Source organism: Tupaia chinensis, unplaced genomic scaffold, assembly GCF_000334495.1.
Source record: "Tupaia chinensis unplaced genomic scaffold, TupChi_1.0 Scaffold000355_1, whole genome shotgun sequence".
In the NCBI taxonomy this organism is placed as follows: domain Eukaryota; kingdom Metazoa; phylum Chordata; class Mammalia; order Scandentia; family Tupaiidae; genus Tupaia; species Tupaia belangeri.
This window is the reverse complement of record NW_006159850.1, coordinates 6,533,938-6,548,972: the sequence shown is the minus strand read 5'-3', so window position 1 is coordinate 6,548,972 and position 15,035 is coordinate 6,533,938. Positions and strand designations below refer to the sequence as shown.

The 15,035-nt window shown below is 53.0% G+C and overlaps 1 protein-coding gene across 2 annotated transcripts in view; it reads left to right on the top strand.

Annotated features, from left to right (window-relative positions):
- Positions 1-15,035, top strand: part of PLCG2 (phospholipase C gamma 2) — a 167,160-nt gene that overhangs the window by 55,152 nt on the left and 96,973 nt on the right. For both annotated transcript variants that reach the window (XM_006152585.3, XM_027773492.1), the window contains exons 2-4: positions 9,498-9,641; positions 10,998-11,091; positions 12,012-12,059. In XM_006152585.3, the coding sequence (XP_006152647.1) occupies positions 9,498-9,641; positions 10,998-11,091; positions 12,012-12,059 (286 nt within the window). The remainder of the gene's footprint in view (positions 1-9,497; positions 9,642-10,997; positions 11,092-12,011; positions 12,060-15,035) is intronic.

Genomic DNA, 15,035 nt, shown 5'->3' with positions numbered 1-15,035 from the left:
CTGGGCGGACTGGTGCGCCCTGCCTCTGGCCGAGGTGCTGCTGGGAGGGGCAGGTTGTGCAAAGAGACCTCCTTTCTGTGGCTGTTATCACAGTTCTTCAGGCAGGAAATGCGGCCGCGGAGCCCCAGTGTGCGTGTGCGCGTCTGAGCTCTGCATCCATAGCCTGCTTTGAGAAGAAAGCTGATGTTTGAATCATCTCGTGCTCTGGGAACCATCCCCACTGGTCCGGATGAGCCCCATCCCTGCATCCAACCTTTGCTCATCACCCCGCCTCCGGCCGTGCTTTTGGTCAGCGAGTCGGTAGAAATCTTTTGGTGCTCCTTACACTTTTACTCACCCATGTGCACAAGTACAGATCGGGCTGTTCTCCTTAGCTGGGTCTAACGCCTTCCTGAAAATGTGTTGGAGAGCAGCTCTAGACAGCACGCTGTCACGTCATGTTACATGGGTGCCCGTGCTGCTGCATCCCCACTGCACACCCCGGCCAGTTTTTAAGGTCCCGCTTCACACTGTTGCATACCTAAAACAGCCCGCTTCTCCTTTTTAATGACTACAAAGCATCTACAGCAGCAAATACCTAATTATTTGATGCTTTAATGAGCTCATTACTGGGTATGTTTGCAAAAAGTGCTTAGAATACCACACAGCAATGGTTCTAAACTATAATTCCCCCCTCCCCCCATCTACCTTGATGGTGCTCAATTCAGAGATGCTAAATTAGAGAGTACTTGGTTGTTTGCTCGTCATAAGCAAATGCTAGAACCTCAGAAAGACTCACACATCATGAGTGAGACACAAGATGCATGATGACTTTTTTTTTAATTGCCAGAGAGAGGGAGAGCGTGCAGCCCCCAGTGCACCTGGTCATGCTGCAGTCCCTTCCTTTCATTTCTCCATTCCATCAGGATTTGGGGCACGCACATGTGCCTGGTATGGTTTTCAAGCCACTAGGGCTGGGATTCAGTTCCGATCGGCCATGGGGGATGCAGCTACTTCTGCACAGGGCTTAACTACTTTGCTGGGGTGGGGTGAGCCAATGCAGATTGTTTTCAGCACTGAGAGCACTGGGCATGCTCCTCTACCATTGCAGACTGATGTACGCCTTCACTATTTACACTAGCACCTGCACGTGAACAGGTCTGGGATCTGGATGGTATGTTTTGGGTAAAAATATTTGTGAGTAGGGACCAGGAGATGGTGTGATGGTTACATTGCTGGACTCCTATGTTGCCAACTATAGTTTGAGTCCTGGACCTGGTAGCTTAAACCTCATGTTGGGCACATGTGTGCATGCGTGCCCAAAATCTCAAGAGGAGAATGGAGGAAAAAGAATTGTGGTGTGGCCATACCTCTTGGGGGGGGGGTTATTTCTTGCTTTCTGTCAGTCTCTCTCTCCGGTGAGCATACACGCCCTATAGCAAAAATATCTCTTTAAAAAAATAACAAATTTGTGAGTTACAGTGGCTGTTCAGAAGTAAGAACACAGGGCAACCCATTTTCCAGGACCCCTCCCTTCTTGGGAGCTGTTTGTCCTTCCCTTTCCTTTAATAAACTCCCTGCCTTGCTATTATAAAAAGGAGTGAGACCATGGAGAGTGTGGGCATCGCTAGGCAGTATACGGATATGCGTGTGTGCGTGTAAGCGTGGACGCAGACAGACCATGGAGAGTGTGGGCATCGCTAGGCAGTATACGGATATGCGTGTGTGCGTGTAAGCGTGGACGCAGACAGACCATGGAGAGTGTGGGCATCGCTAGGCAGTATACGGATATGCGTGTGTGCGTGTAAGCGTGGACGCAGACAGACCATGGAGAGTGTGGGCATCGCTAGGCAGTATACGGATATGCGTGTGTGCGTGTAAGCGTGGACGCAGACAGACCATGGAGAGTGTGGGCATCGCTAGGCAGTATACGGATATGCGTGTGTGCGTGTAAGCGTGGACGCAGACAGACCATGGAGAGTGTGGGCATCGCTAGGCAGTATACGGATATGCGTGTGTGCGTGTAAGCGTGGACGCAGACAGACCATGGAGAGTGTGGGCATCGCTAGGCAGTATACGGATATGCGTGTGTGCGTGTAAGCGTGGACGCAGACAGACCATGGAGAGTGTGGGCATCGCTAGGCAGTATACGGATATGCGTGTGTGCGTGTAAGCGTGGACGCAGACAGACCATGGAGAGTGTGGGCATCGCTAGGCAGTATACGGATATGCGTGTGTGCGTGTAAGCGTGGACGCAGACAGACCATGGAGAGTGTGGGCATCGCTAGGCAGTATACGGATATGCGTGTGTGCGTGTAAGCGTGGACGCAGACAGACCATGGAGAGTGTGGGCATCGCTAGGCAGTATACGGATATGCGTGTGTGCGTGTAAGCGTGGACGCAGACAGACCATGGAGAGTGTGGGCATCGCTAGGCAGTATACGGATATGCGTGTGTGCGTGTAAGCGTGGACGCAGACAGACCATGGAGAGTGTGGGCATCGCTAGGCAGTATACGGATATGCGTGTGTGCGTGTAAGCGTGGACGCAGACAGACCATGGAGAGTGTGGGCATCGCTAGGCAGTATACGGATATGCGTGTGTGCGTGTAAGCGTGGACGCAGACAGACCATGGAGAGTGTGGGCATCGCTAGGCAGTATACGGATATGCGTGTGTGCGTGTAAGCGTGGACGCAGACAGACCATGGAGAGTGTGGGCATCGCTAGGCAGTATACGGATATGCGTGTGTGCGTGTAAGCGTGGACGCAGACAGACCATGGAGAGTGTGGGCATCGCTAGGCAGTATGTGGATGCACGTGTGTGCATGTAAGTGGATGCAGACACGGTGTGTACATCCATTTCCTATTTTTTACATATTTCCCATGTAATACACGACGATCCGTTCCCTCAATTTTCACAACTGATGAATTGCGACGTGCTGTTCTTTCTTATTCTTTGTATGAGGTCTTCAAAAGCTCATGGAAAATGTGTACTATACTAAAACTGCATAGGTTTCAAAAATGTTTGCACCCAGATAGATTCGTGTTTTACTCCCACTTGCCATGCACTCTCTGAAGTCCCTTAAGTGCCCAGCTTTATCCTGTTGCATTTGTAATCTAAGAAATAATAGCCAATGAGTCCATAGATGTTTTTGCATTTATTTATTTTTTAGAGAGATTTTTGGTGTAGGGCATGTGCACTTGCCAGAGAGACAGAGAGTGAGAAGCCGGCCCCCACGGGGAATGGCTGCACCTCAGTCCCTTTTTCACCATTCTCTTAGTGGGATTTTGGGCACACATGCACATGCACCTGGCATGAGTTTCAAGTCACCAGGTCCAGGACTTGGACTGCAGTTAGCCACGTGGGAGTCAAGCGATGCAACCACTACACCCTCAGTTGATCCCCATTTTTTTTAAAGAGAAATTTTGCTATAAGGTGCTTGCTGAAGAGACAGAAGGAGACAAAGAGACAGAGAGACAGAAAGTGAGAAATAACCCCCAGGGGGCATGGCCATACCGCAATCCCTTCTCCATTCTCCTCTTGGAATTTTGGGTACACACACACACATGCCCAGTATGAATTTTAAGCTTCTGAGTCTTCGATTCTAACCATGGTCGGTCGTGTAGAAGTCCGGTGATGTAGTCATTACGCGATCTGCTGATCCCATGCATTTTCATTAAGTAACATTGTGAAGCACTTTCTTAGTTGACAAACACACACGTATATAGGTATACACTGCGTGAAAGTGCTATTGAAGCTTCTGTTGCTCACGTGAGGAAACTAAAGCACAGAGAACTCAAGTTATGGTCTGAAGCCACATCTTGGAAGGGAGGAGTTGGGCCTCAAACTCAGGCAGTCGGTATCTGAGCCCGTGGGCCTGCTTCCCAGGTGTCTTGCTGCTCCGGAACTGGTACCACGGGAACGTGTCTGTCTGTAGCCCCAGCTCTGGAATCTCACTGCAGCCTCAGGTCAGATAGGTGGTTTGACCTGGACTGGGCTGAGCACACAGGGTTGCAAGGCTGATGCAAGGTGGAGTACAGGGCGGGTTGACAGCAGTTCCCAGTGAGGCCCTAGGGCTTTGCCGATTTCCAACTAGAAAATCACCCCGATGGTAAGGGATTTCTTCTACCTTCTTGGGGCTCCTGGCAATCAGAGGGTGGCCAAGAAGTAGGCAGCCTTCTGGTGCCTCTGGACCTTGCCTGATGCTAGCTAGGAGGGCCAGGGCAGTGGTCCACACCACGGTGGAGGGCTCAGTGCTGCTCCCGCCCTGCCTTCTCATCACAGGAGCTCAGTACTGGTGGTGACTTCCTGCCTCTGGGCACCCGCCTGGCCTGGGACACCACAGCGTCTCATTGTCAGCCCCTGAGCGAGTGGTCAGGAGAGAGCCATTTCCATTCCTAGGATAGACCCAAGAGCACTGGAAACAGGTGCTCAAACAAAAACTTGTACCGTGTATCCTGACAACGTTGGCCACAGTTGCCATGGGGGAAAACACCGTGAGTGGGTAACTAAAATCGTGGCCCACCATGCGATGGATTGTCCCTGAGCCGTAAGGCAGAGCGATGTCCTGGCACAAGCTCCAACCTGAATGAACCTCAGAAACGGAAAAGCCAGACACAGAAGACCACGTGTGTGATTCTGTTTACACGCCCTGTACGGAATGGATGGAGCTGTAGAGACGGAAAGGGGCTGAGTGGTAGTTCAGGGCTGGCGCGGGAGCGAGAAGGCAGGACGAGAGCCAAAGGGGAGGACAGGTGTCCTTGTGTGGTGATGACACTGTCCTGAAGTTGACAGCGCTGATGGCTCCAATCCACCGAATCATACGTTTCAGTGGTTGAACTGTGTGGCACGGGCCCCTCAATTGAAGAGCTGTCACACGGGCGTACATACGAGGGCAGGTAAATGTCCACAGACAAAGGGAATTAAAGCACGGACTTATTCGGGAACAAAACTTTTTTGAAATCTATATTTTTTAATACACTTTTTTTTTTTAAGGTTTCTGCCATAAGTTGCATGAGCTCACTGGAGAGAGACAGAGAGGGAGGAGAGCCACGTGACGGCCCTTCTCCGTTCTCCTCCCAGGGTTCTAGGCACACATGCACGTGCACATGGTGTGATTTCTCAAGCTGCCAGGTCCAGGGTTCAAACTGCAGTCGGGTATGTGCAAGTCCAGGCCACCATGCTGTCTGCCGGCCCCTGTCATGCACATTTTTTCCATGAACTTCTTTTATTTATTTATTTATTTATTTGCCTTCGGGAACATGCATTAGCTGGAGAGAGAGACAGACAGACAGAGTGGCGTTAAGAGGAAAAGTGAGAAATCGTCTCCCAGGAGGGAATGGCCTTGCCATAATCCCTTCTCCTCCCTTCTTCTCCTGGAGTCTTGGGCATGCGTGCACATATGCCCAGTGTGATTCTCAAGCCACCAGGTTTGGGACTCGAACTGCAGTCGGCCATGTGGGAGTCCTGCTACGCCATCTGCTGGTCCCTCCATGAGCTTCTTGAAGACCCCCTTGTATATGGACAGAGCAACAGAGAGTGAGGGGGTGAACTGATATCTGTATTCCAGAACTTGCTCATGAGTAAAACAGGCAAGATCTCTGTTCTCTTTCTTTTGGGAGAGATTTTGGCACAGGGCGCGTGTGCTCACTAGAAAGACAGAGAGAGACAGAGAAACATCACCCACCTCCCAGGGGAGATGACCATGCCGTAATCCCCTCTCCTCCATTCTGCTTTCGGGATCTTGGGCAAGCATGCACACGTGCCTGGCATGAGTTTAAGCCACCAGGTCCAGGACTCGAATCGTGGTCAACTACATGGGAGTCCAGCGACAGAGCCATTACGCCAACTACTGGTCCCCAAGATCGCTGTTCTCTTAGAGCTTAGAGGAGGAGAGGGCAGACGCCGGTAGAGAAACCAACCCACGTTTACTAATAATGACAGGTGATAACGGGCACTTCATAGGAGAGATTGAAAAAAGCAGGTGACTCAATGCCAAGGGGTGGGGAAGGGAGGCTGCGTTGAGATCCCACGTGAGAAGGAGGCATCCTCTGAAGTAGGATGATGTCATGAAGGTAGCTGGGAGGTGGCACCTGCTATTAGCCTGCACCAGTGACTGGCTGGCAAAGCCACAAGAGGCCAGCCTCCCTGCCCACTTCTCTGGTGTGGTTCACATTCCAGACTACATCCCACCCCCGTTGGTGAAGGTGGGTGCCTGCATGTGTGTGTGTATGTGTGTGTATGTGTGTGTGCACGTGTGGGGGCTAGTGGGAGCAGAACTGCATACCTGATGTTGCTTCTTAGAGTCACTTGCCTGACCATGAGTCAAGGTTCAAGTGCTGGCTCTTCCACTTGCTGGCTGGCGACCCTAGCCAAGGTACTTCATTTCTCCATGTCAGTTTCTTCATTTGTAACATAGGGACCGTTGTCATAGCATCGTAGTGAGGGGTGAGTCCATGTGGAGGGTGCCGTTTTGTGTCTACTGGATCCCAGTTCCAGGCCTGCTCAACATTCCTAACACCAGATGTGTAGCCTTTCCCACCCACATTCCGAGAAAGCGATTCTCTGGTGGCCACCAGATGGGCATTTGCTCATTTAGCTCAGGGCAGACACTGTGCACCTCGAAATGGCTTAGATCCTGCTAACTGAAGGCCCAGTCCCGCAGGACTGCCTCCACACACTTCACTTACCAGTTACAAGTCCCAGGTGTGCCCTCTGCTTCTGAATGACTGGCTATAAACTGGGGTTCCCACAGCCCTGCCCTTGGGTTCCGTTCATTTTCAGAGGAGCCCGCAGACCTCAGAGAAATGCTTCACTTAGGTGTACTAGTTTATCATGTAGGATATGAGAACGGACACAGACAAACAGCCGCTGGAATTGGTGCATGAGGGCCAGTGGGTCGGAAGGGCTGAGGTCTGTGCTCTTTCTAGGGGCACCATCCTCCAGGAACCTCAGGGACCTCAGGGACCTCCATGTGCTCAGCAACCAGGAAGCTCTCTAGTTCCAGGCCTTGAGTTTTCGTGGGGTCTTTGTAGTACAGGTGTGCTCGTGAATTCGTGGCCATGGTGAGGAGCGTGGCCTCCAGCCCTTCCCTCCCCTAGACGCTGGGGGATGGGACTGAAAGTTCAGATCCCGTAATCACGTGGTTTAGTCCCTCAGCAACCAGCCCCATCCTCGGACTGCCCAGGAGCCTCCAGCTGGATGAATGAGACACATCACTTTGGAGATTCCAAGGGTTTTAGGAGTTGCATGTCAGGAAATGGAAGAAAAATACCAAATACGTATTTCTTATTGTAAATCACAATATCACAAAATCCCAGTGGGTTATTCTGCAGATATTGACAAACTGATTCTAAAATATATATGGGGAGGCAAAAGACCCCAAGTAGCAAACACAAATTGAAGAAAATAGACCAACATTCTACAACTGTAAGATTTACTGTCACGTGACAATACCAAAGACAGTGTGGTGTTGGCAATAGACAGATGAACAGAACAGAATTGAGTCCAAAAATAGACCCACAGAAGCATTCTCTGCTCTTTGACAACGGGGCACACGTTTTGGGGAAAGGATCGTGTCTTCAGAAGCATGATGAGTAAGCCAACACTTCACTGGGGAGAAGAAGGTGAAGTAGGGTGATGTCATGAAGGTGGCTGGGAGGTGGCACCTGCTATTAGCCTGCACCAGTGACTGGCTGGCAGAGCCACAAGAGGCCAGCCTCCCTGCCTCCAGAAGGAACCACTTCTCTGGTGTGGTTCACATTCCAGACTACATCCCACCCCCGTTGGTGAAGGTGGGTGCCTGCATCTCTCTCCTGGGACAAGTCTGGTTTCCAGAGGGCACAGCCGTCGGTGGTAAAAGGCGATGCCTGGGTACTGAGGGCTGCTCGCGCTTCCAGAGTAGCTGCTCCTACTTCCTTCTCTTCCTTGCCACATTTCTGTCTGTCTTCATGGTATGTGTCCTCCTCTCTCTCCCTTCTTGTCTGGCTCGTCCTGCTCTGTTCTTACCTGGTCTTTGCATCTTTCTGGAGCCCAGTGTCTGCGTCTGTGTCTGTTCCCTCCCTTGTCCGTCCTCTCTGTCCTGTGTCCAGGCAATCCCTGTCTATGTCTCCTTTTCGCCCTGTCCCCTCCCTCCCTCAGTAACTATTTACCAGACCCCACTGGGTACCAGCCACTTTGCCAGGGTTGGGGATGCGGCGGTGAGGGAAGGAGCACCACCAGGAGAGAGACAGCGGAAACCTTCGAACTCTCTGAGAAGCACTCGTCTCCGTTAGGAGCAGTGGAGAAGAGGGACCGTGTGTAGGCTAGGAGCCGGGACGTTTCTTGCGCTCGAGGGTGATGGAGTGGGACTGGAAGGTGGGATTGGAACTCACAGGCGGACAGCAGTCCTCAGAGCTTGCCAGTACATGCCAGTGTCCTGTGGAGGGTGCGAACAGGACCCGTGCAGGATTCCAGGAGGGGGCCTGTGTGACTGGTGCACAGGGAGGGGAGTCGGGCGGAGTCGGTGGGGTGGGGTCAACACAGGGCTGCAGTTTTTGTCCTGACAGCAGTGGGACTCTGCTAGAAGGTGTGATCCCAAGGAGTGGCAGGAGCATACTGGACTTTCATCAAGATGGCTCCAAGGACAACGTACTGCCGTGAGATGACTCAGGCTACGTCAGTAGATGAGCAGGAGGGAACAGCGTGTTGGGGTATGGCGTTGGCCGTGGAAACCGGGAGAAGTTGATAGATTAGGGAGCGATTTTGGAAGTAGACTTGGTAAGACGTAGCGATTGCCTAAAGACAGTTACATGGTAAGGTTTTCTATCGTTATGTACGTGTGTCAAATTTTTGTTAATGATTTTACTTCAAGGGTAAAAACTCACAGTAAACTAGTTCAAAGATTCTCTCATGGAGACATTTCATGGAAAAAGAATCGTCAGATGAGATAGAAAAAGAACAGAATGTTTTCTTAGAGCCACTAGACTCTCGAATGGCAGTCTCCTGGGTGGGTGAGCAACTCATTTTTGAAAACAAACCTATTCTGAGGACCAGCAGGTGGCATGGTGGTTAAGACGCTGGACAGTCTCACATGGCCGACCACAGTTCAAGTCCTGGACCTGGAGGCTTGCTTTCTCATGTTCTCTTTCTCTCTGTGTGTCTCTCTCTGGTCAAATTAAAATAAATGAATGAATAAATAAAAATAAACAATTATTTTAAAAAAGAGAAAGAAAACAAACCTATGTTTCTTTCTCAAATCTGAGTCACGGTCCAAAGGCTAATTGTCCTAGTTTGGAATGCGTTCATCTCAGGAGGGGACAGGGACACTCCAGACCTGTCATACTGCAGGAGCTCATGGGCCGTGGCACACACTCGTGCAGGCCCTTGGCCTCGGTCTACTTCCAGAGAGTGGGCCCTGACCCCAGTGGGGACCCGGAAGCAGAGATGGCCTCTCAGTCCCCTCTGGGGAACGAAGGAGCTGTGCCTGGGCGGCAGGGAGGTGGCCCTGGCTTCTAACTGGCTCATCGATTTCTTTCCAGTGGATATCATGGAAATAAAGGAGATCCGCCCAGGGAAGAGCTCCAGGGACTTTGAGCGCGCGAAAGTAGTCCGCCAGAAGGAAGACTGCTGCTTCGTCATCCTCTACGGCACGCAGTTCGTCCTCAGCACGCTCAGCTTGGCAGGTGGGTGCCCGCCCCTGTGCTCCCGCCCTTCCTCAGGCCACGACCTCTTCTGAGGGAGTTCTCTTGTAGCGGGAAGGTCACAGCTGCCTGCCCACTCACTGTGTCTGGGGCTTCGTGGTTGGAATCCCAGCCCTGCCTCCTCTGAGCAGCGGACCCTGAGCTGCAGTTCGCTCTGCCCTGAGGTGGGGACTGACGGCCATCCCACTGGGCCATTGTGAGGGGCGTGGGGAGAGCTTGCTGGGCTTACGCCGAATCTGGGGTGGGGTACCTGGTCACCGTCAGCCAGGCTCCGCTGGTGGGAGATGCCACCTGTCTTCCTCCAGCAGACGTTGCACACGCGTGCACGCAGGACACACGTGAACACTGTGCACACAGACAGTACACCCGGCACACCCAGACACACGTGTGTACCTGGAGGTGAGGTTTCTGGCCACCACTTGCGAATCCACCTACAAGCAGAAGAGGCCCGGAGAGGACGAGGGCCGTGAGCACCTGAGCCTGTGTGAGCTGTAGGTCCAGCCCGGGAATTTGCGACTTAGGGTGTACGTCAGTCGTGCCTCCTGGGTCATGCTCCAGGGCCTGTGGGGTGGCGGCAGAGCCCGAGGTGGGCACCCGAGTGCTGAGCAGCGTGAGGGTGTTTAGCTCAGAGGCATACAGCCCTTACGCCTCGTGTGATCTTTCGTCAAATGTCTCTTGAGCATACAGTGGGGCTAGGAGGATGGGAAGACCCAGCTGCTGCCCTAAGGGGCTCCCGGTCTGCTGGGGGGACATGTGTGGACAGGAAATGACAGTGCTCCATGACACGAGTTAGAGCTGCCGGAGTACAGAACTCCAGGGAAGGCTTTGCAGAGAAGGTAACTTTTAAATTGGGTTTTGAGGCATCTGTAGGAGTTGGGAAGAAATAGGAGGGCAGTCCCAGGAGAGGACGTGGCATGTGAAGGGAGAGAGGAGGTGAGAAACAGCATGGTGGACTGGGGAAGGAGTCATTAGACGGGAGGCAGGGGAGGCAGGAGGGCGAGACGCAGAGATGTGACATGGGGACGCTGTGACCTGAGGATGTTAGCGCTGTTCGGGAATCGTGGCAGTGACAGTTACCACTGCCACCTCCTCTCAGCTGGCTCAGGGTGCCCCACCCGTCACCCTCACAGTAGAAAGCCCATCACGAGTGTGCGTCCCTGCCTTACAAAGAACAGGCCCCAGAACCGCGGAGGTGCAAAGCTGTGGCATTCCAGGTGCCTTCCTGTGAAACGAGGAGCCATCGCAGGCCTCTCCCGTCCTCACGGCCTACGCGGGGCTGGGTCTGAGCAGGTGTCTTTCCAGGAACTTACTCAGCGTTTCTGTTCCTGTCCCCTTCAGCTGACTCCAAGGAGGATGCAATGAAGTGGCTCTCTGGCTTGAAGATCTTACACCAGGAAGCAATGGCTGCGTCCACACCCACCGTCATCGAAAGGTAGTTGGCTTTTGCCTTTTTGTCCCTGCACTCATGCACGCACTCCCTCACTCACTCATTCTGCTGCCTTTAGCCAACCCGGGCAAAACAACGAGACATTGCGTCTTCGGGACTCAGGGAGTGTTTTGTACGCAGTGGGTGCCCAGTCGTGGCTGTGGACTCCCAGTGTTCGAGATGAGAGCCTGCCCGTGCCGGTCTTCAGCCTCAGCCTACCGGGCAAGCAGGGGTCGGAACTGAGGCCAAAGCGTCCCTGGGTGTCAGGGCAAACCCAGGGAGGACTTCTTCCCTATGGATTTCATAAGGGACTAAGGGCAGTAAATGTCAGGTCTGGACTTTTGTGCCTGTCACGTCCTCCTAGGTAGATGCAGCCTTCTCAGGACTGTCCCTTCAATGTCAAGGTGACTGGAAGGGATTGGGGTTTGAGTTATTTTCTTGCCAAGAAACCAGAGACCTTCACGTTGTGCCAATATTTTTTAACCTGGCGTTTGGAGATCAGTGACGTCATCAGAGGGCATTATCAATGAGGGAAATCGGCTGCGGTGGTGCATGCTGGTACACATTGCTCCTCTGCAGGCTGAGGCCACCTGGGAGGCCCGGGTTCAATTCCCAGCCCACTCTAAAAGCTGGCACAGTGGGATACGCCCGCGGTCCTGGCAATATAAGAGGCTGAGACTGAAGGATTGCAGTATCTTGAGACCCCCAACAAAAAAGAGAAGAAATCCAGCCTTTCCAAGGTGGTGGGGGCTCTTGGCTCACCTGGGACTCTTCAGTCTCAGGGAGAAGAGTGTTCCCCAAAGTGTCCTGGTCGGGGAGTTGGCACTGCCCCCTCCTTTTTATTGCAGTTTGTCTTCGTCACGTAGAACTTACTAGACTCGCACTGTTTTCTAAGTCTCTCTGCCTTGTTTCAAATCTCTTTCCAGTTGGCTGAGAAAGCAGATTTATTCTGTGGATCAAACCAGAAGGAACAGGTAAGAGTCACTTCCATTTGTGCCATTCTCTTCTAACCGTTGTGGACTCTGCAGATTTGACCTACAGGGTGTCAGATGCCGTGTTAGGTGCTGGGGTCGATGGTGACAGACTCTCTGCCCGGGTGGAGCCTCCATTCTAGTGGAAAATCTGAGTCCGTGGGTATTCGAGCACCTTCTGAGTCCTGGGAGCACAGCAGCGAGCCAGACCACCATCGGGCCTGCTCTTACTCCGTGGCGGGAAGGAGACTGGCCGTGAAGAAGGGACGCGCGTTCACAGCGCTGGTCCCGAGGTTGTGCGGGAGGCGGTGTGTAATGACATGTCACGCTGTGTAATGCCTTCTCGAGAGGGTCCCCATTGGCACATGCAGCGCTCCGATGATGTTTTTCCCAAGATGACTGTCGTGTCATTTCGGATCTCTTCCTTATTGGAGGGGCTAGGTGCTCCTTATTACTGGGACGATGCTCCTGGGAAAGCCTCCGGATCTGTCTCTGGTAAACCCATGTGTGGTGGATGTGATTAGGAGGGGTCCTTACCTGGAATCCCAGCGGCAGTGTGTGTGCTGGTCTGCTCGTGTGGCAGCTGCAGGGGAGCAGTTTACACGTGCGGGAGCCCATTCCCGACGCTGCATGGTCAGACTTTGACCCATGTCAGCCTCGAGGGTGGAAGGCAACAGGGTAGTTGTGCTTAAATTTGCCTTTCTTTATGGGTGAGGCAGACTATCTCCGCATCTGCTTGTCTGAGGCTTTGACCTGGTTCTTCTTAACAAGGTGATGATAGAAACGACCATTAATGGAGCCCTGAGCAGACTGGGCACTGTGGAAACGCTTTTCTGTCCTTGCCTCGCTAGCCTCACATCAGACTTTACCCTTTTTTTTTTTTTTTTAAGAGAGATTTTTGCTACAGGGCATGTGTGCTTACTAGAGAGGGAGAGACAGAGAGACAGAAAGCAAGAAACCCCCCCCCAAGGGGCTGGCCACGCTGCAATCCCTTCTCCTCTAGTCCCCTCTCGGCATTTTGGGCATGCACGCACACGCGCCTGGCATGAGCTTGAGCTGCCGGATTTAGGACTCAAACCATGGTTGACCACATGGGAGTCCCGCAACATAACCATTACGCATCTGCTGGTCCCCAGACTTGGTTTTTAATTAAATGGTTTTTCTTTCAGTCATTCTTGGTTTAGCTATTCAGCGTTACATGTGAGGCAGCACCTAGACTCTGCCTGGGCTGCCCTTTGTTCCTGCGAGTCTTTCCATTAAAATAAAAAAGTTGGGGCCAGCAGGTGACATGGTGGTTAAGGCCCTGGATTCCCATGTGGCTGTCTGTGATTCAAGTCCCAGACCTGGTGGCTTGCTTTCTTGTTTTTTTTTTTTTTTTTTTTTTAGTGTATGGGCCCTATAGCAAATTACAATAATAATAATAAATACGTCTTTTAAAAAAGTTTATTTCTTCCATGAGCAAGAGAGAGACAGACAGAGAGGCAGGCTGCCCCAACAGGGTCCTGATGCCGCCTCCAATCCGAGCCAGCCCCGGACATGGCCAGCACAGGCTCAGGTCCTGGGGGTGATCGCTGGACATGAGTATGGTGCCATCGCACATGGGTCAGCCTCACAGGGTGTCACATCTTACTGCTGCACCGCTGTCCAGTCCCTCTTCCATCTCTAAGGTGACTTTGTGTCTGGTCGGTGTCCCGCATCACATGATTTAAGTTGGGGCACGTCTCCCGTCTCTCTTGCCTCTGCTCAGCAGAAAGGCTGGGAGCTGTCACCCACGAGGCAGTACGTCCGTGACACCAGGTCGGCCGGGTGCTCACTCCATGTTTTCGTCCGTCTGCCTTCCTCCCCTCCTCTTCCGCTTGTGCAATGTTCCCTGTTTGCACGCACACACAGGGCCACCCCTGGTGTCCCCAGGCTGAAGCCAGGCAGGTCCCTGAGAACACACTGAGAATTTTGTACACACTGGTCTCTCTTAGCCTTGGAAGTGGCGCCTCCCCTGAGTGTCTTTCGTCTCTGTGGATGGTGGCAATTCACAGTTGAGATTGGCACAGGGTGATGGGAGGAGCCATCCTGGACACTCTGTCCCCACGGACGAGTGCTGGGCCGGGTTGTGGGTCTGGCTCTGGGAGCTGCTTTTCTGGTATCCGCGGTCCCCCTGGCCCACTCGCTCGGGTGGTGCTGCCACAGCCACCCAGTGTGGAGACCCACCCTCCCGTCGGCTGGCCCAGAGCCTTCAGCAGAGAGGAGGTCCTGGTTCTGAGCTTCGTTCCTGTGGTGTGCTCACCTCTCCTGTCCCTGCCACCCTCCTCGCGGGCACAGCCCTGCCGCTCGGTCAACACATGGAAAATCCCGCCTTGCCAGGGTTTTTCCAGGCCGGGGGCGTCCTTCAAAAGGAACTCTGACCCAGGTGCCAACGAAAGCACAGCTCACTGTGCTCCGCCGGCTTCCCTCCCTTTCCTGTCGCCCACGACGGGACTAATGGCCTCACCGAGTTTCCTGAGGGAAAACAAAGCAACAGCAGAGGCAGAGGAAAGGCCACAGGTGAGAGGCGGTGGCCGAGGCCAGCCCAGCTCCGCAGCGCCCCACCGCAGGGGTCGGGCTTGGCTGCAGCGCCCGGCTCACTTCACTTCTCTAGAGGCGGGGACCGGGACCTCGTGTGCGGCAGCGCTGTCCTCACTGTACCTGCGAGGGGCTGCGCTCAGCTGAGGGGAGCGGGCCCTCGGACTCATTTATCTGCGAGGACACTGAGGCCCAGAGAGGTTAAGCAACTTGCTTAACGCCACCTAGCTTGTCAGGGATGGCAGCAGGGTTTGTGGTTCCCGGTCACGGTCACTACTTGCTGCTTCTCCTTTGTTTTCTTTTCCGTTGCTATCAAAAGCTGGGGAAATGCAGCCGTCTTCCCTTCCCCGCCTTGGCCTATCCTTTTACAATGATTTAAATTTTTTAATAAAAAAGTTAAACATTTGTTACAGTGAGATTTTC